Genomic DNA, 23,345 nt, shown 5'->3' with positions numbered 1-23,345 from the left:
AAGTAAAGCTGATTATGAGATCTATTATGTCCACCAAAACAGTAATAGTATCTCACACAGAACTGAAAGGACGCTATTCCAGCTCTGTTCATACTTACCTCCTTTGGTACAGTGTCTGCTGCTGCTCCAACATGGATGGCATCAAAAGGTGCTTCTTCAGGATATCCCTGCCTGCCATCTCCAACTACAGAGGTAATACGTAAAGAAGATCTCTGTTCATATGGCAACTTAACCTAGATAATCCTCTATTTTATCTTTCACACAAAAGGTATGTGGACTCTGTACATCAATTGTATTGACAATTAGGGATTCTACAAGAATGTTACTAAGACAGGCTGCTCTAGGAAGTTAACTTTTAAAGAAAGATAGATTTTTGGAAACAGAAAATATTGTTAGAAGGAAGCACCAACACTGGGAAGGGCTCAATAAGACAAAGTAGGTAAGTGGAGATACAGGAGTCCAGAGACCTAGATTCAAATCTGATGGATAACAACAGAAGTAGAGTTTGGGTTTGATTTTTGACCATGTAGCATTAACACATCTGAAGAAGTGGATTGTGCCCACGAAAGCTCATGATAACATCTACGTGTTTTGTTAGTCTTTAAAGTGATACTAGACTTCTCTTTAAGTTTTTCCTGTTACAGACTAACTCAGCTACCCCTCTGAAACTGTTTACTTAAGAGGGGCTGAGTACTGAAATAAGAATTGTTGCACACCAATAAGGAAAAAGTTGTATTGACAAGTGCTGATTGGAGATGAATCAACTGCCTACATTATATATGGCTTCAGTCAGTGCTATAAGCCACCTACCTGTAATTTTCACTTACCTGTGAAAATGAAGGCTTGACACTATGCTCCCATGGCTTTTATGAAAATACATTTTAATACGAATATGCATAACCGATCAAGAAACCTAGAATTCAAGAGCCTATAATCTGCTGAATGTGCAAATTCTTTTTGCATGTACATATTCTGGTATGGAAAGTTAGAAATCTGAAGCATAAACCTGCCAGTGAAAGCCATTAGTAGTACATACTTAATGATCCAATGCCGAAGACAAGGATCAGTAAATGGTTTTGTTTTTCCCTGAAAACCCAAACTGTGGTTGGTCCTAGAAAGACTGTCACCATGACACGTAGTGCTGGAATCCATCTTGAATTTGATATTTTTCTATAGGTATGGGGGAAATTAAACAAAGGATTCCTGTCCTGGAGAAATTCTATTTAAGGAATGGGAAGTAGTAAGTCATCTTCAGCTGGCTTTTCAAAACTGCCTGTCTATTCTAAGAGTACATAAGAAGCTGTAGACCCAAGCCAGAGAAAAGATCAGTTCTAACTCAAAGGATTTTACCTGAAATAAGGATTAGGGTAAGAATATGACCTGTAACAGTCTCTCTTAGTATATTAGGCATAACTGGCATCTTGTTTATTTTAGAATAGCAACTTGCTTTGATTGGTCCCATTTTCACTTGGACTCATACATGTAGATGGATTTAAGTGACTACATCTGTTTAGAAGGAGTCCTGAACAATTTGGTATGCAGCCTTCTTTCTCCTAACTTAAAGCATGATCAGGGTTTGGTTGTGCCAAGACAACCAGAAGCCCTGGAAAAAAGGGGACAGTTTTCCATAACATGAAGAGGGAAGGGCTGCTGTTTGGAGGGACATAATAGGAGAGTTGCCACTGGGGCATCAAGCCTGCAGGGGACAGCCATTCTGCAGATTGTCCACTGGGGTCAGCCGTACCATCAAGGGAGCAGCCAGCAGGACTAGGGCTCTGCTACCTTGACTGCCAGCACACTAAGTATGCCAGATGGACCCTCCTGCTCTGAACCCCTCCTGATCCCCCAACCCCTCACTCTTGCACTCCTCCACCCCCATCCTCAAGGCCATGCCCTGAGTTCTGCACCCCCCACACCACTAGACCCCTGTCAATGCTGGATAAGTTTGCTAGTACTTACTAAAACATGCTTGTTTATTATCAAACCCAGTGTAAATAATTGTTACTGGTTGGAGGAGGTAGAGTAACTGCTATGCATTTCTTTCTTTTATTGAGAAAGGTAGTGAACTTATGACTTCTCTGTGTAAAATCTTTATACAGACTTTAGACATTTATTTGGAGTTTTGGTCCCTATTGAAGGCTGTGCTCCAGGATGCTGTCAAATTCTTGTACATAATCTCTCCTCTCATGTTAGTCTGCTGGGGACTGTCATCTCAACTCTACCTTTGCTGGGGGAGACTAGAGCTTCTGACCCAGCAGAATAGGGTGGTGGGATGCCCCAGAGGACAGGTTGGTGGGACCAGTGGTATGATCAGCTCATCATGTGACAGTCCCCAAGGGACCTCTGTGATCCAACCCATCACAATGTTATTCAACAGAAAAACAGTCTTAATACTACTGTGACAAGCACTTGAGTACTACCATGACAGAGACATTCCAACCACAGACAGGCAGATCTCTAAAACCAGCAAGGACTGAGCACTGCCAGGCTACAGCACGTTCAGGTAGAGGAACGAAATGCCAAGGCCACAGAGCTCACCCAGAAGCTTTAGACGACCAGAAGTGAGCAGAGATGGATCATCCTCTTTGACATTTCTAATGGATTCACGGACCAGCTCTTCAATGTGTTCTATGCCCACTGCTTTCCCTGTGGAACCCACCTGAAACCAGAGAGTTGCTTCATTATGTGCACACAGTCTCTACGCATTTTACAGGGTTTTACACGGTTGCAGTGGAAGGATCAGAGAGAATTTCCAGGGACTTATCTGTTTATGAGGAATATCTGAAAAGGAGGTGCAAATTCTGTATAAAGTTATTATTAATGATGGGTACCCAAACAATGACTAGCCCAATCTACTGGGATTCCTAATCACCATTCATTAGGAAAGAGGAAGTCATCCACCAAAGGCCAGTTGGGAAGAGGAAACAGAAGTCTGTCAGGATTTCTTCTTGAAATTGTGACCAGTTTCCAGGGAGGAGAATGTGTCTTGGGCAATGTTCTAATGCTCTAAGATTATTTTCAGAAACTACTTTCATTAAGTCATTTTCTCAAGAGTAGGTTTAAAGTTCAGCAAAGCAAGTGAAAGTCAAAGTGACTGTTTCGGTACATGGCACTTAATTCACTTCCTTTTCAGTCTATAACGGGTTAATTTGTCTAGTATATTGCATTTCTGTAGGCAGATACTCTAGTTGTTTATACTCAAACTGACTGGAGGAATCAGTTATTTGTCTTAGGCTGATCTGACCTTCAATTTTAAGAAGGTTTCTTTTTATTTATTTCAAGAAAATAAGCAAATAATTTTGTACTTTGCTCACCATTCTAGCAAAGCAAGCTGTGAGGTAACCACTTCCAGATCCCACATCCAGGGCCCTTGCTCCTTCCTCTAGCTGATCTTTCAATAACTCCAAAGCATGGCGTGCTATAGGGATAACACCAACAAAATGAGATGTTGTACACTTTCATGCAGATTTGATTTCTCTCATGCCCTTCCCCCAGTTTTTCCTGTCAGAACTGTGATAGCTGTGTAAGCACACTGTTTAGAACACACCTTTCCTTCCCACAGCTAATTTTGCAATCATGTCCCAATGTTGAATTTGTAGTATTGTTCTGATGACAGCACCTTTGAAAGAGGTTAGGAATATAGATTTCACTAGTGGGATGTGTAGCAGAAAATATCTGGCTTGTGAAGGAAATGTATCTCTTGGAAAAAAAATAGAAAGCTTCAACTACCCCCCTTAGTAAGACAGAATTATTGTTTAAAGTGATTTTTTTCAAGGTTGACTGTCCTTCCTAAAACTCCTTGTAAACATTTCAGTTTTACAGGATACCAGTAGAAGAACATAGGGTACAAGGCAGTGCTCAAAGCATAACACACGTCAATTTGTTATTACAGCTTTTAAATTAAAGCAACCCTCCAAGTCTGAATACAATGGAAAATTTCTTACCATGTGGGGTGCACTGATTGTAGCCTTATAACCTGAAAAGAAACCACTGATAATTAAAACACTAGTACAAAATTATGACCATGTCAGAATAATTACTATTATCTACTCTAAAGGCAGTTTGATTTTAGTTTTCTTTCAATATTTCAAGCCTTTTCTATTTTCACACCTACCTGAGGCAATGTATCAACTTAAACTACCTCCTCTAAGGAGTGTTAATGACAGCAAAGAGCAATATTTCAGCTGACTTATCCAATCACCACCTAAGTGTGCCAATTACCACCACCTTTCAGGCTCATTCACAACTAAAACCAATCTTCTATCCCTTAGAGACCATTTTTGCAGCCATTCTAATCAATAAGAGCTCAACACTGCCCATGTTACAGCACTGTGACTTGGGAACATAGTTGCTCTTTATTGCCTGGGGAGAGCTCTCCCACTGACAAAAACCTACCCTGAATGAGGAGTGGTAGCTTAATTGCCAGGAGATTAAATCACTGTCTATGCTGATGCTTTTCAGTGCTTAAACTTTTGTATCTCAGGGTTGTGTTTTTCCACATCCCTGAAAAACTACAGAGTTAGTGCTGAAAGGGGTAGTGTAGACAATTTAGAGTTCTGAGTACAGAACCATCCTGTTCAAGTTTGTTCCACTCAGGTACCTTATGCAAAACCAAATTTGTATGTAAGGAAGGGGGAGGATAGTCACAAAAATAGTTACAGTACTGTAATACCACAAATTGTCTAGGAGAGTAAGCCAATAAAGTGGATAAACTCAAAACAGGAGACAAGTCAAACAGATATTTCAGTGTGTTTGGTGTAAAAAATTAGTTGTCTGAGAAATCAGAGGTGGTAGTGGAGGCAGCAGTGAGAAGTCCTAGAATGGATAATAATTCAAGGTTTCTCAGAATTCAGAAGAGAAGCTACAAAAAGTATCTGTGCTATAGATATGTCTGCGTTAAGATATCAGTGATAAAGATTTCAACTTCAGGTGTTTAAAATGTTGATTCAGACAAAGTTGCAAGGGAAGTCTTCAGGGCTGAGGGTACACGTGTGTATACTATACCTTATGACTTAGGAGGGAAAAAACAGTCCCATAGAATGATTTTCAAGGAAATTATTCACAGTGAATGTGAATTCATGAATGAGAGTCAAAAAATGGCTTCATCCCTCAAATAAAGAAGAGGGTTGTGCCCATGAAAGCTCATCTATATTTTTATTAGTCTAAGGTGCTGCAGGCCTATTCGTTTATTTTTTTTAATTTACAGACTAACACAGCTATCCCTCTGAAACTACAGCCTAACCTCAAAGTTTATTCCCCCTGCCCCCACTCAAAACATGTCTCCTGTTTTAAGTGGTAAGTCAATGATATTGCAGAGTCAGGATTTGTCCTCTTATCTTGTAGCTATTTTTTTTTTTTAATTCTCATTTTCTGACATTATATTTGGAAGGAAAAAGCCATTTCCAGGAGGCTTTCACTTTATCACAAACCAGTTTGAAAGCACCAATATTTTACTCTTTGAATCTACCGTATTTCTATATGCACTAATATACATGCAAACAGTGTAATCAATAGAGGAAAACAAACAGAAGTTTTACCGTTTTCTTCTTTTCTGGCCCAAATGACTATTCTCAGAGATACTGAGTTGCCACAACAGAACTCCTACTAAAGTCAACTGGATTTGTGCACACAAAGCACTTCTGACATTCACACCAGCAGTGGGTAGCATATGTGCATTACACATATAGCTAGAGCACTGGTCTCCAACCTTTTTAAGCATGAGATCATGTTTTGAATTTAAGTGCAATCCAAGATCTACCTCAAACCCAAATACCCTTGCCCTGCCTCCTTAGTGTCCCTTCTCTGAGGCCTCACCCCTGCTCACTCTCTCCTCCCCCTCCCATATCCTCTCTTCCTTTCACCAGGTAGGGGCAGCTGGTTGGGGTCGCAGGCTCTGGTCTGATCTACTGGTTGGTGACCACTGAGCTCGAGTCTGTTTTTACTGCAGCCTGTATCCAGACTTGCCACTACATGTAGCAAAGGCAGTGAAGAAAGGCATGGAGGGGCAACTGCTGGAGTCTTTCATTACTGTAGGGAAATGCTCCAGCAACAGCTGTGTCAACTTGTGAGGCCCTGCTTGGGTATGTCCAGCGCTGGTAGGGTATATAATTGTAAGCATATTAGGTGCTGTTCTTGCCTAAGCCATGCTTTGCTATCATCTACACTGCTATTTTTACCAATGCCAGTGCTACATGCTGTGTCAGTTCACCATACACTGTCCTAAATGTAAACATACCTTGTGTCAAGAAACAGTGATCAGACATTTGTACTTTCTACACTTCATAAAGAGTTTTGTTCTTCAAATTAGGGATGTTATGAACTGTGTAATTTGGTAATTGTGTAGCCAACAAAAAATTGTTCCTTACACAGTTAACCAATAAGTGGCTCTGCAATGGGGGTTGCTGCCAGGACTGGCACGAGCCAGGACTGAGCCAGCATGTCTGTGTGCCAGCTCCCAAAATACTTTAAATGCAGAGCCACAAGGGGGGGGGGGGATGTTTTCCATGTAGCTGATAGGATTAAACGATAAGCCACTGCTTATTTAATTGTTTAACCAGCTATACTATTACATCCCTACTTCAAATACAGTAGCCCCATGAGAATTCCCAGCCTTCAAAGGGTAGAATCTTGTTCTTTCTTTGAGAGAAACCCATGAGTAGACCCATTCTGATACTTTTCTTCTTGAACTAGCAGAAAGAGTGCATATGGGCTCTTTCCCGTTCCTGACACTATTCCAAGGCAAGACTTGCTAGCATAGTAAATCAAGACCTGCAAACTTATCCTGTGTCTTCCCTCTACCAAAGAATCACTGAGTTTTATGCAGTTATTACACATACCATAAAAGTGTCATTCTGCTACAAGTTTCATACCTATTGACTGAGGAGAATCCATGTATGGGAAATACTTGATGTAGTGGGCTCTATCTGTGGCCATTAACACATCCAAGACTCGTTGAGATTTAATCACTCCATTTTCTACAAAAAGAATGGAGAGGAAGACTTCAGCTATTTAGCACTGTATAAAACACTCAGGTTTAGAAGGAGAGGCAGTGGAACCATAATCATTGTCCAAAAAGCAGTGGGGAATACCAATACAAATGTGAATGCTTAACAAGTAAACCTCACCCTTAATGGATGTGCCTTATGGGTTAAGGTTAACAGGTGAGGCCTGGAGCAGCTCCCTACCTGCTACCTGGTCAGGGGCTTCTCTGGCTGGGCCCAGAGTAATTCCCCCCCTCCCATTTAAATGGTTAAACAACGTTTAACCTGTTAACCCAGGGGGTCTCGAGCTTTGTGATACCCCCCCCAAATTGCTCGCAACCCCCCAGGGGGGTCAGGACCCACAGTTTGAGAATCACAGGGTTAACCAATTAAATGGGATTTTACTCAACTATTCTAGTCCCAAAACAGCACATTGGATCTCTGTTATATGTAACTGTCTAGAGAATTACACAACTAGTGTTGTGCATAAACCCAAATTACATCCCCCTCCCCCCATCAGAGAGACTTTGGGCCTTAGTCTCTTATTAATCCTAGCTTCGTGTTCTTCTTAGAATTAGAAACAGAATGGTTTCAGGCTGTGACATCCAGATTGTGATGGGGATAAAGACAGAAGCACCAAAACTATTGCATGACATTTTAGAATGATTGATTACAACCCCAGTCTATTGTAGGTTTGATTTTTCACACCTGTTAAAGTGCTGAGAAATTTTATCATCAGCTTTAAATGTGATCTCTGAAGAGGGGCTGCTGGTGGTACTCACTGTAAAGATTATTGAGTAGCTCAGCATGTGTTTTCCCACTTGAAGTCCAGGCCATGGTTCTTGTGAGCAACAGTCCCATGAACACAGTAAGCATAATACACTGTAGGCACTGCTCATCTCTTAGAAATGCACAGTGGCCTCCCAGGCCTTGTGTGTCAGTCATGAAAGGAAGGAGAGGTGGAAGAAAGAGAGAGACAAAGTTTAAAACCAGCTCTGATAACAGCCTGAAGAACTCAAAATCTTGGCCATTTGTGACTGGGAAAGTTAAAATGATATACATTCTCTACAGCCAATAAACAATTCTAATGACCTTTGCATTTGTTACAGCCTGATTACTAACCCTGAAAAATCAAGGCCTCAGACCACAAAGATCTGCACTACAAGAATGCCTCAGATTGCTCTGGCAACTAAGGATGTTAACAACGAATTTACTAGTCAAGTAGTCCATAGGCACGTCTGCATTCCTCCTTTGAAATGTGCACCTTTGTAACTGAGGAGCCACTGTAAAAATCAGCAGTAGCAGGATCTTTTTAAAAGTCACTAGTCAAATACCACGTTCAGCTGTAGGGGCTGCTTTGTGCAAAGCTCCTGGCCGTTCATTTCGCTGGAAAGTCTTGGGCCTCACCCAAAGGGGCGATTAGGACGCGCAGTAAAGTGCAATGCAACACGTCGTGTGGGGGAGAGGGGGCGGGAGAATCAGAGAAACGTCCCGTTGCACAACAGCGCGCGGGCGCCTTACTGGCGAGGGGGCCGGGGGCGGCCCTGAGGGCTGCGCAGTTTCCAGTCTCGCCCCTCTCAAGGCCGCCCCGCTGCTCTGACCCGCCTGGGCGCGCACCAGCCTGGCAATTTAACCCTCGGACTCAAGGGCCAGCGAGTAAGAACCGGAGGCGAAAAAATCAACCCTCCCCGCGCGGGAGGCTGCGGGTGCAGCGCGGGAAGCTGAGACGCGCGCCCCGGCCCAGCTCGAGGCGGGGGCGATTGGCGCCGCGGAAGGGAGCAGCGCAGCCCCGCCCGCGCAGCGGACTGGGGGCTCCAAGCTCGCAGGAAGTGGGGCGGAGCGGGGCACGACACCGCAGCGTCCTTCCCTAGCACCCCGCGCTGCCCCTGCGGAAGTGGGAGCATCAGACTCACCTGCGCAAGCGCACTAGGCCCTCCTCCGCGCGCTCATACCGCAGACAGGCCCACTTTCCCGGCCTCACCTAGTCTATGAGTTACAGCGGCTGCCCTTCCTGGCGTTTGTTGTAGGAAAGGACAACTTCCGCCCGGTTTTAAGATGGCGTCACGCCAAGCACGGCGCTATATTCCCCGCCCTCTGGCACTTGGTGTAGCCAATGGCTGGCATGGCAGTGCCCTTCCGTCGCTGATTTGTCAGGCTGCACGTCAGTGACACCTCAGCGCGCCCCGATTCGTCCTAGCCTGGGGGAAGAGGGAGCGGCAGTGGGGGACGCAGGTAGGTGGCTCATTGAGCTGTGCGGGTCCTGGGGTATCGCAGCTGTCGGGGGGAAGGGAAAGGAGGAGGAGGAGGAGGAGGAGGGGGGGACTGTCAGCGCACCTCTGGGTCCTGCTGGGGAAAGGCCGAGGAGGCAGCTCCAGCGGCAGCTCCCCAAGGCTGAGGGGCCTCCGTGGTGAGGCCATTGGCATCGCCACCAGCCGAAAGGCTGCACCTGCTAGGATTTTGAACCTTTATTTTCATGCCTGGCCAATGCCCCCTGAAGCAAGCAACGTGCCCCGCAAGGAAGATGGGCAGCCCCCCACTTGTTTACCTTCCCCTGAATGGGGATGCGCATGCAATGGGATCTGAACCACACTTGGTTGTTTTGGATTTATATAACGGAACAAGAACATTTTTGTAATCACACCTTTTTTGCCCATGTGAATAGGCTTCAGCAAATCTGAGACTTTATTCACTGCAGCAGAATTGCTGCCTTCTGAAATCACGTTTGGTTTGAAAATTTTAGGCTTAGCTCAATGGCCAGTAAACTACATGATGGCCCCACTGCAATAGGGTGACTCTTTACAAAATATTTTAAAATGGTCTGAGTTGCAAGCTCTTCTGAATCATTCTATTATGATTCATACAGTAATAGATCACATAATCCTAGTATACAAATACAGTCTATTACAGGGGTTAGCAATCTTCAACATGCAGCCCATCAGGGTAATCCACTCTTGTGCTGAGACATTTTGTTTACATTGACTGCCTGTAAGTACAGCCCCCTGCAGTTCCCATTGGCTGTGGTTCACCATTTCCAGCCAATGGACCTGCAGAAAGTGGCAACAAAACATCTCACAGTAGATTACCCTGATGGACAGTGCGCCAAAGGTTGCTGACCCCTAATCTATTAGTACAAATTTCCTTTTATTGAATGAGAGAAATTTGACTTTGTGATTCTCTGAAATGAGCTTTCAAAAAAATCTGAAAACATTTTCTTTATTTAGATATAGGGGTGGGCAAAGAATCAAATGTAGATATAAATATTGGTTTACAATTGATGCTGACAGATTATCACATACATTTTTTTCAGGAGTTCTCCATAATGAAAATGATTGAGAATGTTGACTCTGTAGTGACTAGGTCAAGCCAAGACCTCTGGGCTGAAATCTGTTCATGTCTGCCAGATCCAAACCTGAAAGAAGGCTCTAGAGATGCTTTTGCAGATTCCTTCACAGATTCTTACATCAGTGGAAAAAGCCAGGATGAAGAACTGTGTGGTTCTTTCCAAGCAAATCTGAAACCCTGGGCACCTCTGAAAGATTCAGAGATATATTTAGCATCACTAGGTGAGTGTATGATAAAATACTGATTTCTGAGATTGCTTCAGTCGGAAAATAAGTTTTGAGAATGTGGTGTCTTCTGTCAGTGTCAACATTAACGATTTAACATTGCACAAAGAACTGATGTCAGTATGTGCAGAGTGTGCAAGAAAGAAGGATGGTCAAATTAATGTGATTGTGGCTCAGGGAAGGATGGTCAAACTAATGTGATTATGGTTCATCCGCCTCACCAGCCACCATGCTCCACTCCCAACCCAACTGGACTGCCGGTCACCAGCCTCCTGGCGCCAACCCAACTGGGTTCTTGGCCCTGGCAGGGCTCCCAGCTCCACTTGCTGGGGCTCTGTTATCCAGGAACATCTGAGGTCCTGCTGGACCATGGATGTTGCCAATCATATAGTCCCAGTTTAGAAAGGTTCATCCTATACAGGCAGTCCCCGGGTTACATGGATCCGACTTACATCGGATCCCTACTTACAAACAGGGTGAGGCAACCCCGCACTAGCTGCTTCCCCCCAAGCAAACCAGGGAGACGCGAAGCTAGCGCCCTCCCCCCCCCCAGCAGACCAGGAAGACGCGGAGCGGCTTTTTTCAGCAGACACCTCAGCTTGAGAATAAAGGACTAAGGGAAGTGAGGTATGGGAGAATAAAACTGAGCTCTGGAGAAATGTTTGGCTAGAGTTTCCCCTACATTATGTACCAGCATACAAATTCAACTTAAGAACAAACCTACAGTCCCTATCTTGTACGTAACCCGGGGACTGCCTGTACTGGCAATTGGAGGAGCTGCAAAATTAGTTTGATGGAACTTCAGTTGAGCTGTTAAAACTAAGGCCCTTTCTACACATTTCTGGGTATTTCTGTGAGTGAATTAAAGATCCCACACCTTCTTTCAAAAGTAACCACAGTTCCCCCTCTGAAGAAAATAGCTTCCACTACATTTAACTATGTTTTGAACTCATGATGACTCCAGTGCCTGCATTACCAGTATCTAATCATTCTATCAAATATGTTATGTACTTAGAGAAAGAAGTGTAGTTTACTGTTGATCTGTGGTCATCATCCAGGTGGGGGCATGGGGACTCAAAATCAGTAGCAGTGATACTTTCTTGCTCTTTCACTAAAGAGACTAAAAAAAAAGAGACACTCGCAGTAATTGTTCAATTCTTTATAATTTGACTATCCTTCTTTCTTGCACACTGGGCACATTCTGACATCAGTTCTTTTTTTGTGCATTAGTTGTTAAATAGTTAATGTTGACACTTACAGTCTTATGAATAAGCTTCAGAGTCTGTATCTTGTTGCAACAAATGTGTTTTGCACATATTGTTTCATCCTGTGAGTGGAGTTGGGCAGATACCTCAAAGTTTAAAAATCTTTGCAACCAAAAGGGCTAGAGACTTATTTTCTTTTCAAATGACATTAGAGTCTGGAGCACAATATGACAGCCTCCAAAAAGAAATACTGGCCTGCTATGGCACCACAAAAAGCTAGCCAAATTTGACTCCTTTCTATGACACTGTTCTCGGTCAAAACTACAGTGAGTGGTAGTTAATATATAAGCCAAATAAAGAAGAAATCCACTATGATTTTTTAAAACAAAACATTGTTTTAAGCATTATGCACTCATCCAGATTTCAAGTAGTAGTAAAATGGTTAACTTTTAAATATTTAATCAGGTGGAGTTAATCTAACCCTTTGGATTTAAACTCTTGTCATAATTGCCTGTTTTTATTTCAATTCAATAACGCATTTTTTCTTTGCCTCAGAGAGAAGACTGATGAGAGTTAAAGGTTTGTCTCAGGAAGTGACTTCCAAGGATATGCTACACACTCTGGCCCAAGCTAAGAAGGAATGCTGGGATAGGTTCCTGCAGGAGAAGTTTGAGTCTGAATGTTATGTGGAGGGACATGAATCTGAAGAGAGGTAACAAGCATGATGAAATTTCAGGGACTACCATTAGTAAATAGAGCAGAACTTTCTTTTAAAAGACTAAAATAAAATTGTTGGAGACTTCTAGTGAAGTGTGTGTGTGGGAATTACAGCAATACAGTAATATTGATACTTATCGCTTTGCATTTTCCAAGCTTTTGACTGATGTTATCACAGCATTTCAATGAGACAGGAAAGTAGTCATTAACTCCAGTTTATACAGAGGATAAGCGTGGCAAAGAAAGTAAGACCTGAATTTTCAAAAGTTCACTAATAGCGTGTGCCTCAATTTTGGGATGTCCAGCTTGAGACATGTTGGGCCTGCTTTTCATAGATGCTATGGTTTCTATCTCTTTCTTTAAAGTGGTGTGTGGTCAGGCCTGCTGAAAATATGTCAGTGTGTGTCTCAGTTGGGAGATGTCTGAAAATTTAGACCTTAACCTACAGTGAAAAGCTTCATGCAGGCTAGCTCCTGCATCTGTGTAGAGCCCCACTCCAGCAATGGATATACCTGCAGGGAACTTGTTGCAAGATCAGTTCCAGGGCAGGAATTGGTATCAGAGCTCAGATTAGAACGATTGAGTTCCTGGCTTCTGTTTCTATGCTCAGCCTTGTAGTGGTCTTGTGGGCTCCCTCTTCCTCTGAAGAAACTTATATAAGTGCTAAGTTTTAGCATCCTCATTGGATATGTTAGTAAAGGAAATAGAATTCCACAGCACAACTGTTCCAATTCCATCTCATGAAAGAGGCTGTTTCCTATACTTTAAACTGTAGTCCATTAGAGAAGGTGTCCTGACTCGTCACCTTTACAGATGCCATTAAAAGCTCATATGGGGATCTTCTTGGGCACAGCAGATTCCTGTTTCTTCCTTAGTGCACAGCTTAGTACCTATCCTTCCCTATAGGAGAGCATATAAAATGGAAGAAAGGCCTGTGGAGGGTTAACACTAAACTCATTTTATAATTAAATACTGGCTTTTACTGCTGCTTTATATTTAACTTCTCCCTTCTGCTTCCCCTCAGCACACTGGAACTTTTAAAACGGTGGCTGCAGCCTGATAAAGTGGCAATCAGTACTGAAGAGGTACAATACCTGATTCCCCCAGAATCCCATGTAGAGAAGCAAGAAACTGAAGAGTCTCCAGCAGCAGAACAATGAAATGCACTCCAACCATGTGAAGCAGATGTGCAAGGACTTACGGAGCTGCATTTAATGGCAGTAATAAAAGGGGAGGGCAAGGAAATTGCCAATATTTGTTCAGTAAGGGGAAGAGCTATGGACATACAGAGGATAACATTTAATTTGTTATCGGAAGGAGTGATGCGTCTTGTAACTCAGTGCATGCTGGGCTTATCTTGCTTTTATCTACTTAATTTCTCATCTTGTAACAAACCTGTCATTCCAGTTTTTAAGAAAGTTATTTGTAATTTACTGAGATAACTGAACATAAAGAAGCTGGTCAAAAAAGGTGATGTCCTAGAGTAGAGCAGACCAGAAAAGACTGAGTCATTTCTTCCTGTCTTGTACCCTCTCTTTGTGGTTACATCTTTCCTATTATTAGCTTCATGGACTTTATTTGTTGATCTGTTATAATAATTCCACTGTAAAGTTTACTGCAAGTCTCCATAATTTGTGCTTGAGTTGGCCCTAAACTATATCCTGGATTGATGAGAAACATTTGCCTTGTTTGGATTTGGTGCAAACTGAAGGCGATCCTACTTTCCAATGATGATTATCAAAACCTGTTTAACATTTTTCTCTTTATAATGTACTATCCTGGAATATCATACTGGATATGCTACACTGCTGCTTTTTGTCGGAAAAAGATACGCAAATTGTACTTTGCAATTTGCACACCTTTTTCCAATTGGTTTTTTTGGAAGAGGCTTTTTCGAAATTTGGCCTGTCTACACTGGGCCAAATTTCAGAAAAACCTCCTCTTTTGGAAGAACCCTTCTTCCTCATGAAATGAGGAATGCAGGGCTTCCAAAAGAGCGCATCTTCTGCAAAAAATGTCGAAAGAGCAGACGCGTTCCGTGGACGCGGCGGAGTTTTTCTGTGATACTGGAGGTATCCTGGAGAAACTCTGTAGTAGTCTAGACATAACCACTTAATGGACCTTCAGTTATTCTTGTATGAAAAGAGGTTTTTCTTACTTTTTTTCCTCTGTTTGATTTGTTGTCCCTCGACCACCCCTGGAGAGGGTAGGGTTAGATTCTAAATCTAAATAAGTAGATGAGACAAATGATTAATGCATTATTTTCATGTTAAATAGTTCCTTGTGAGTCTGGCAGTAAGCCTTTTGCTATATATATTTTATCTATACCAAGTAGTCTGCCATCATAACTCGGAGAGTCTGTAATCCTGACCTTTGTATGAGACTGATCCTTCTAATTATTGGATAGCTGCAGTTTCTTATCTGCTATCAAAGAGAGCAATGGTTTATATCTTCTGTTGGAGACAGATCTTAAAAAGGGAGCAATTAATTCAAGTATCTTACATAGCTACAGATGTTAGGTAGCAAATATGGATCTGTGAAAATGCATCATATAGAGAGCTGATCTTCTGTTGACCCACAGCTGGGCAGAATTTGAAATATTAATGCCACTGAAAACCCAGTCTAAGTGTTTTCTTCAATACAAAGCTATTTATTTGAAAGAATCACAGTTTAGCAGCAAAACGGTTTTACAGTACTTCTTTCCAATAAGCCTTAATTCCCTAAGCATAAACCTTTAGTAACTATGTTGGCCCTACCCATTATCCTGATTGGTAAATAAAGCAGGTATAGCTACCAGTCCTAGATGAAGACTTTTTTTTTCTTCTCAAGCACTTGGATAGTCAAATGTCCCCCTGGGAAGGGTGTTGGGTGCCTTGAAACCTTATGACCCAAAGTCTCTTAAAAGTAAAGTACAGTAGATTACATCCTGACTTATGGATGGGTGGCCTGCATGGCCCGGTGTGGTGGGGGGCTGCGCAGGCCACCCATTGGCCTCTCCCTGAGGCAGCAGAGGCCTCACAAGCTGCCTGGCAGCTTTGCCCTGGGACCGGCTTGCGGTTGCAGGGGCTGCGTGGTATGGCTCACTGCTACTCTCTGGGAGCGAGCGTGGGTGGCAGGGGCCATGTGGCAGCTGCTCACTGGAGATGAGGCACTTGTAACTCCCCTGTGGTCAGTCAGGAGTATAACTATCCCGCATGTTTGCTGTTCTCTTGTGATAATTCATGAGTGTAACTATCCCTGCTATCACACTTCTCCCTTTCTGTTTGATGCAAAACAAGCACATTACATGCACATCCCATTGTTCTGGCACAACCAAACCCTGACCTTCTTTAAATTATCAGAGGAAGCTGCATACCAAATTTGGTAGTCCTAGCTCTTACTGTTTGGGAGGAGTTCTTGAACAAATGGACTCACAGATGGACAGACAGACAGATGCACATTTCTAAAATATATAGCAAGATAAAAGCTGATTTTCCTCCAGACAGCAGGAAAGCACAACTTCCAAGAAATGAAATCTATAGCGTACCATAAGCAACCTACAAAAATGTCCAGAACAAGTCCTTTCAGGAAAAGAAACAAAAGCAAATCCAAACAGGAGAAAATAACGCTTCATAAACCTACCTGAATTACACTCCAATGCATCTGTGGGAAAGTGGAAATAAACAAGCTGCATAAGAAGTAAGTTTGACTCTAAAATGCTTCTAAACACTGAACAAGCCAATAAAATAACAAGAAGATGTTACGTGTTTTACCACTGGCTTCCACATTAGGAAATAAAAAGATAGTATCCTTATGTGCACTAGGACAGTGGTTCCCAACTACAAGTCTGCAACACTACCAGACTATGCCCCCATAGCTTTCATGATTGTCTTGACAGCAGTTCTGGTGGCTGGAGCCATGCAGATGGTGGCTGGGGCTAGAGCCAATAATATGTTTAACTGGTTAACCATGGAACAAGCAGCCCCTCCCCTGCTTGCGGTATGATGCAGCAGGCTTGGCCGGAGCAATCCCCCACCTGTGGTGTGATGGGCTTGCCTGAGCTGCTTCTCCAGCCCAGCTGGGCCCTTGTTCCATGGGTTGCTCTGGGCAGGCCTGGCTGAGCCTGCTGCAATGTGGGCAGGAGCTGCACAGGCTGGGCCCACCATGCTACACCACAGGCAGGGAGTTGTTCCAACACACTTGCAGCACCACTGGAACAGCCCCCAGTATGACATGATGTGGGTGTGCCGCGCCGGGCTGGAGCAGCCACTCTGCTCGCTGCTCCAGCTCTACCAGGCCACCCGTTAACTGGTTACCCCTTAACATCCCTATCCCCCACTCCTTATATAGCTTTTAACTCTCCTTAGCTTTCTATCCTTCTCTATTGGTATTTTTCTTTAATCTCAGTATGAAATGACTTTTTTCTTAAATTTGTCAGAAGTGTAGCTAATTCTGATATCTGTCACAGCTCAGCAGTACTCTGACAATAGTTCATATTTAATGTAGAGGAGAATAAAGTTAAAAAGGTTCTGTAATAAAATAGGAATTCTGGTTTTTTAAGGAAAATTCGTTTCAGGTTGACTCCTCCGATCAGGACAATTGATATGGTAAAGCAGGGTTACTCAACTTTGGAAGCCCTGAAGGCAACAATAATACTCAAAGCACATGCCAAAGGCTGAGATTTAAGTCTGGTTGCATATACATGGAAATATATAGGCTAATATATGCAAATAGCTTCTTTCACACTGACAGGCATGAATTCAAAGATTAAGGCAAGACTACACAACACGCAGGCCCCATTTAAGTCAGTTCTGCTGATATTAATAAAGTGCAATATTTACCTATTTCCACCCATATGACAGCACTTTTAATGAGCAATGACAGTCCAAGGATTTAACTACTAAAACACATATCAACAGAAGACTGTTATATTGACTATTTTTTTGTTTTGGCTTCACAACAGTTCAGGGATTTAACTACTAAACCACGTATCAACCTAAACCACCTCGTAAACCCAAATCGCACCATGGGCCACAAACAAACGGGCTGCATGCAGGCCGTGTGTTGAGTAGCCCTGTGGTAAAGGATCATGGTCATTAGGCCTGGTCTGCACTTAAAAATTAGACTGACCTAGGTGTAATAAAGTAGGGGAGTTTCCCTTCTTAATTTTTAACAGGAGTGTTACTGTTTGCATGAACACTGTGTGTGCCTCAGTTTCCCTGTGTATTGCACCAATGTCTAGGAGGTTGTGGGGGTAAGGGTGTGGAATTTTTGTGGAGGTTGCTCCAGCTGCCTGCACATAAGCTATGGCCAGCCCCTTTGCAACCTGAACCCCAGGAGGTGGATGTGACCAGGTGGTTCTTGGCCCAGGAAGAGACACAAAGGCTGAAGGAAGACAAGAGACATGTCTGGGGCCAAGCAGCTGGAAGTGGATCAGTCTTGTCTAGCTGGATGCACAGGGTTGGGCAAGAACCATAGCTCTGGGCTCTCCTTCTCTCAAGATGGACTTGACTGAATTCTCCTGTTTTCTATGCTAACAACCTCTGTTCTAAGCCATGTCCCAGTCTAAAAACATGATTCTAGGATGCATTAACAAGTGTGTTGTGAGCAAGACATGAGAAGGCATTCTTCCGTTCTACTCTGCGCTGATTAGGCCTCAGTTGGAGTATTGCGTCCAGTTCTGGGCACCTCATTTCAAGAACGATGTGGAGAAATTGGAAAAGGTCCAGAGAAGAACAACAAGAATGATTAAAGGTCTAGAGAACATAACCTATGAAGGAAGACTGAAAGAATTGGGCTTGTTTAGTTTAGAAAAGAGACAATTGAGAGAGGACATGATAGCGGTTTTCAGGTATCTAAAAGGGTGTCACAAGGAGGAGGGAGAAAACTTGTTCTTCCTGGCCTCTGAGGATAGAACAAGAAGCAATGGGCTTAAACTGCAGCAAGGGAAGTTTAGGTTGGACATTAGGAAAAAGTTCCTAACTGTCAGGGTGGTTAAACACTGGAATAAATTACCTAAGGAGGTTGTGGAATCTCCGTCTCTGGAGATATTCAAGATAGATATTTATCTAACCTATCAGGGATGGTCTAGACAGTATTGGGTCCTGCCATGAGGGCAGGGGACTGGACTCGATGACCTCTCAAGGTCCCTTCCAGTCCTAGTAGTCTATGATTCTATTATTCATTTTACATGCTGGCTGAGAGTTACTACTCACTGCTGAGTTGGGGGTGCAGGATCTTCTGGCTCTCCCAGGAACCCTGCCTGGTAAGACTTGATGTTAGGAAAGCACGGTGTGGATGGGGATGCTATCAGATCATGGCAATCCAAGTTTGATGCTACTTCCTTCTCAATGGACAGAATAACAAGTCCACCCAGCCTCTCGAGACATAATTGTCCTCAGGTAGTCCTTAATTTTTAATTTGAAAAAAACTTCACTCTCCCGAAGCGCCTATGACTGGGATTGGCAGCAAAATCCTGTCTGCTAATGATGTGTTTGGGACTGCACTGTCAAGTGATTTAAGAAATTGTAGTGCAGTACTTTTTCCCTCGGGGTTGAATTCTTGTAGCACCTGAAGCTCTCTCTGCTTGCCTGAGCTAGCCATTGTATGCTAGCTGGGGGTGTAGATGTGCTAGAGTGCAGAGCTGGGGTGCATTGGCCCTGGAGGAGCAGCAGAGTGCAGGCACGAGGTGTGCAGGGAGCTGGAGGTACACTAAAAGAGCTGGATAGTTCTATGCTTTTCTCACCTGACCCATCAAGATTTCACCCCTCCCCGACCACCCATCTCCACTTATCTCCTTCCCCACAATCCCCTCACCCCACACCACTCTCCCTCTATTTATCCATGCCTTTGACTCCTAGTACTGGTCCCTGCCCAGGAAACATTCACAAGCCTAATCTCATTTCTCCTACCGCACCTCCCCCCTCCCCCCCCCCCCACGTGCCAGGCAGATTACATTCTCATCAAAATCAAATTGCCACCACTCATGACTCACAAATTGCTCTCTGTTTAACAGAACAGAAGGAAACAGGCTGGGGGAGGCAGCCTGTTAAATGACCCCAAATTTAGTTCACTAGAGCTACTCTGCATCCCCAGGAGACAAATTTCCAGACAATCAGAGGAACCATTCAGATTCTAGAGCACTTAAGAAAGGTTGAGTTTTAAAGCTCTTAAATTGGGGGAGTTATTGGAAACCCTCTGCTGTTTTTCTGTAATTGGCCAGCCTTGGTGGGTGGTGGTGGAGGAGTTGGGGGTCCCTAGGTCCTGGTACTGTGGGAAGGGGAACCTCAAGGCTGGAGCCGGCTGCTGGAAAACTGAAGAAAGACAAGAAGGACCTGGGACAGTGGCGTGTTAAGGTCTAGAGTCCCGTCCTGGGTCTGGGAGAAGGGAGGGGCACTGTGGGACACCAGTTTGGGGCTATCAGTGAGGGGCTCTGATGGAGAATGAAGGTGGCTGCTGGCACTTACCTGTGATAGAAGGGGCCCCCTGTACTGGTGGAGGGTCCCACTGCTGGAAAAGGGAAGGGTCCCTCCCTCCAAGGTAGAAGCCTGGAAGGGCAGGGGCAGGCACTAGTGTGGTGAAAAACTAGGACCCTGCAGGAAGCAGCAGGCAATTCCAGCAGGGTGGGTGGGTGTGTGGGGGGGAGGAGGAGAACAGGGAATAGCCAACTGAGCAGCTCAAGCCTGGGGGGCTGTGGGGAAAAACAAAAATAAATAAATACGGGGGGAGGGGGGAATAACCCCCTACGGCCAGCACTAGTCCCTGTCTATCCCCTGCATGCCCTTAATGCACAGGGCACCCAGGGTGGCTGCCCCACTTCATCCTATGGAAAGGATGGCTCTGAAAGCAGCCTTCAGAGCTCTGCCTGTCACAGAGAAACCTTTTCAGAAGGGGGCCATGGAGTCATGGACATAGTAGGGCCCTTTGGCAGGAGAGAAATACATCCTGGTGGAGGGCAGATTTTGATACCCCTTACTCAGAGGCAATGGCCCTGTCTTCTACTGAGGCAGATGTGCTGCTGATCATCTTCAGCAGAGGGGTGTTCCCCTGAGAGGGTCTCACAGACCAAGGCTCCAATGGCATATCAGCCCTGCTCCAGTGCTTGTGGGAGAAGTGTGAGGTCTGGCATATGTGGCCCTTGGTGTATCCCCTTCAGTCCAATGGGCTGATGGAGAGATTTAGTGAGCACCTGAGGATGAGGCTGAAGACTGTCATGGACTAGCATCTGCAGGACTGGGGCAAGTTACCTTCCCTTCTGTTCATGTACAGGGAAGTGCCCCAGAAATCTATGGGGTTCTTGCCTTTGTAGTTGCTGTATGAAAGGAGGTGTACCGGTAGTTCAGAATAGGAATCCTAGTCCGAACTACCTAGTTCGAGCCCCGTGTAGCTGTGCTACACGGGGTTCGAAGCAGCAGGGATTTAAAAATGGCGGCTCCCCGCTTATGCAAATGAAGCCCGGGAAATTCAAATCCCGGGCTTCATTTGCAAGTGCGGTATGCCTACATTACCCCGCTAGTTCAAACTAGCGGGGTAGTGTAGACATACCCCGAGGGACAAGAACAGGACTCCCATTAATGCTCCCATAACCTGCCCATACTACGACAAGCTGGACTAGATTTTTGCAAGGAAGGTCATCACCAAAACCTAACATGGGGTATTGAGTAGTTTGGAGTTGAGCACATAAGGTACCCAGACAAGGTAACCCCAGACAACCAAAACCTCTTTGGTATACCCTGCCTTGAACCAGAAACCTAGGCACTAGAGATACCCTAGGAAACCCTGGTGGAGAGCCAGATGAAACTGTGGTGGGGAGGAGCTCTACTAGCATGTATTATGTGCTGTATTACAATACAACAACTATATAGGGAGACTTAAACCACTTTCTCCTGGGTACTGGCTGCACACTGCCACATTGGGCAGTGTGAACAATGGGATCTGCCCACCTTTTCCCCTGCACTTGGCTTGCTCAGAAGTCCACACCAGAGTCTTTAAGCTCTATGGACCTCTCTCCTTGATGTATCAAATCATACAACCACAGACTGCATGTGCCACCCTCCTAAGCAACATGAGTCTCCCTCCCCCTCCTGCTTGTCTGTGTTCCTCTGATGCTCCTTTCAAGATGGTAGCACAGGGTGTTAAAAATCAAACACATTTCACAGCAAGCATGTTTATCCTAAGAGCTGAACAGAAAAAGCAATTGAAACGTTACTTTAGCTCGCAGTTTAACTAATGTCCTGAGGTTCTAGCTACTTTTACATTTTATAGGTAAATTGCCAACAATTGCCAAGGCTACAGTCACATTTCAAAATGCATAGACATTATCAGGCATTCATGGCTATTTTTAATCAGCCTCTTTCAGGCTTGTTTACTCTTTGGGTACAAAAATAATTATTGGAAAAGTCCATTCATTTTGTATCTCTCTTTGTGCTGATCTGCAGGAGTTAAAAAAAAAAGTAAAGCAAAGACAGCGCTCTGTTTTGGCACACATTGCATAGGATCCTTTCTTGGGACTGCACATTAAGGTGATGTACATCTGATATAATGCTGAAGGAAGCAAAATAGGGCAGGGAAAAGATGTTTGCTGACCTTGTGAGTGCACGTCAGCAGTCAGGGAAGCTGTTGAGCAGAGGGAGAACACTGTGACACTGGTGTTCATGCCCAGTACCCAATAACTCTGGCATGCACCTGTGGAATACTTGGAGCTTCCTTATACTCCCCTCAGATACAAGCCCTTCCACAACATTCCACTCCACCTCTCCCCAGAACAAGGAGAACAGTTTTGCTCCCCCACCCACTCATTTTTGTCACCCTATCTGCACAAATGTGCATTCACCACATTAGGCTTGTTCTGCCTAGGGATGTGAATGACTAGTCACTCCCCCCCTTGCTGCCTCTATCAGAAAGAATTAGCAAGGTGGGGGGGGGGGGGTGTGAGAGGAGAAGGGGTGCTTTAAAGCAGCAGCACTGCATGGAGCCTGGAGCCAGACCCTGGGCTCCATGCAGCACTGCCACTTTGAAACACCTTGAACAGTCCGGGGCCAGCTAGGGAGACCCCAGGCTGCATGCAGTGTTTTAAAGCAGCAGCACTGCATGGAGCCCAAGATCAGCCGGGGACTCCCCAGCTAACCTCAGGCTCTGTGTGGCGCTGCCGCTTTGAAATGCCACAGGGAGCACAGGACCAGTGGAGGACTGCTTGAGTCCCCTGTTAGCCCCATGCTCCCTTCAGGGCTCTCACCTTTGAAGGATAGCAACAGCCTTGGGGCTGGTGCTACACTTCAAAGGCAGAGGCGCCCTTATCGACTAAGCGACTATTGCATTGACTGCAATTGCAACAACTGTTTGATTAGCCAATTAATCTAAATTTAACATCCCTAGTTCTGCCATAGCTCCACTAGTTTGAAATTTGCATTGTTACATTGAATCCACAAAGCCTTTATTATGCAAAAATGGCCACTGAGGAACAGCTCCCCTCAATCACATCAGTTCCTCATAAAATTATTTCATTGGTACATTTCATGTCTTACTTTGGTTAGATGGCACCATTATGCCCTGATTTTAAAAGTATGTTTCCCCTCTGTCACGGGGTGGATACTCCTCATCACAGGGACTGGGTCACACATGGGAAGGAAGAAAGAAAGAAAGAAAAAGAAAGAAAGAAAGCTGTATAGCCATTTTTAAGACCAAACATGGCCTAGCAGGTGGAGTCAATAAGTAGCCCATTCACTCAGGGCAACATGGTCTAATGGCTAGAGCAGTGGTTCCCAACCTTTTCCAGATGGGGACCCATTTTGACAATTCAGGAAGACTCGGTGACCCAAGGCAATTCAAAAAATGTGTGAATGGCTCCTTAAGAGCAGCCTGGGGAGACACCTGGTGACCCTTTTGAAATGTATTGGCAA

At 44.3% G+C, this 23,345-nt stretch overlaps 2 protein-coding genes across 2 annotated transcripts in view; one reads left to right on the top strand and one right to left on the bottom strand.

The window, feature by feature from the left end:
• The window catches only part of LOC102463330 (protein-L-isoaspartate(D-aspartate) O-methyltransferase-like), a 101,234-nt gene that overhangs the window by 501 nt on the left and 77,388 nt on the right, over positions 1-23,345 (bottom strand). The window contains exons 2-7 of the mRNA XM_075926111.1: positions 7,763-7,909; positions 6,870-6,974; positions 3,891-3,976; positions 3,315-3,455; positions 2,539-2,659; positions 99-184 (exon numbers count right to left, since the gene is read on the bottom strand). Coding sequence (XP_075782226.1) covers positions 99-184; positions 2,539-2,659; positions 3,315-3,455; positions 3,891-3,976; positions 6,870-6,974; positions 7,763-7,909 — 686 coding nt within the window. The remainder of the gene's footprint in view (positions 1-98; positions 185-2,538; positions 2,660-3,314; positions 3,456-3,890; positions 3,977-6,869; positions 6,975-7,762; positions 7,910-23,345) is intronic.
• Positions 8,309-15,270, top strand: CCDC32 (coiled-coil domain containing 32). Its single transcript, XM_006128662.4, has 4 exons — positions 8,309-9,212; positions 10,288-10,543; positions 12,307-12,463; positions 13,493-15,270. Exons 2-4 carry the CDS (start codon positions 10,300-10,302, stop codon positions 13,626-13,628), a joined length of 537 nt encoding a protein of 178 aa, XP_006128724.1. The 5' UTR covers positions 8,309-9,212; positions 10,288-10,299; the 3' UTR covers positions 13,629-15,270.

This window comes from Pelodiscus sinensis, chromosome 4 (assembly GCF_049634645.1).
Source record: "Pelodiscus sinensis isolate JC-2024 chromosome 4, ASM4963464v1, whole genome shotgun sequence".
Taxonomy (NCBI): Eukaryota; Metazoa; Chordata; order Testudines; family Trionychidae; genus Pelodiscus; species Pelodiscus sinensis.
The sequence above is the reverse complement of the archived record's forward strand: the minus strand, read 5'-3'. Positions and strand labels throughout refer to the sequence as shown.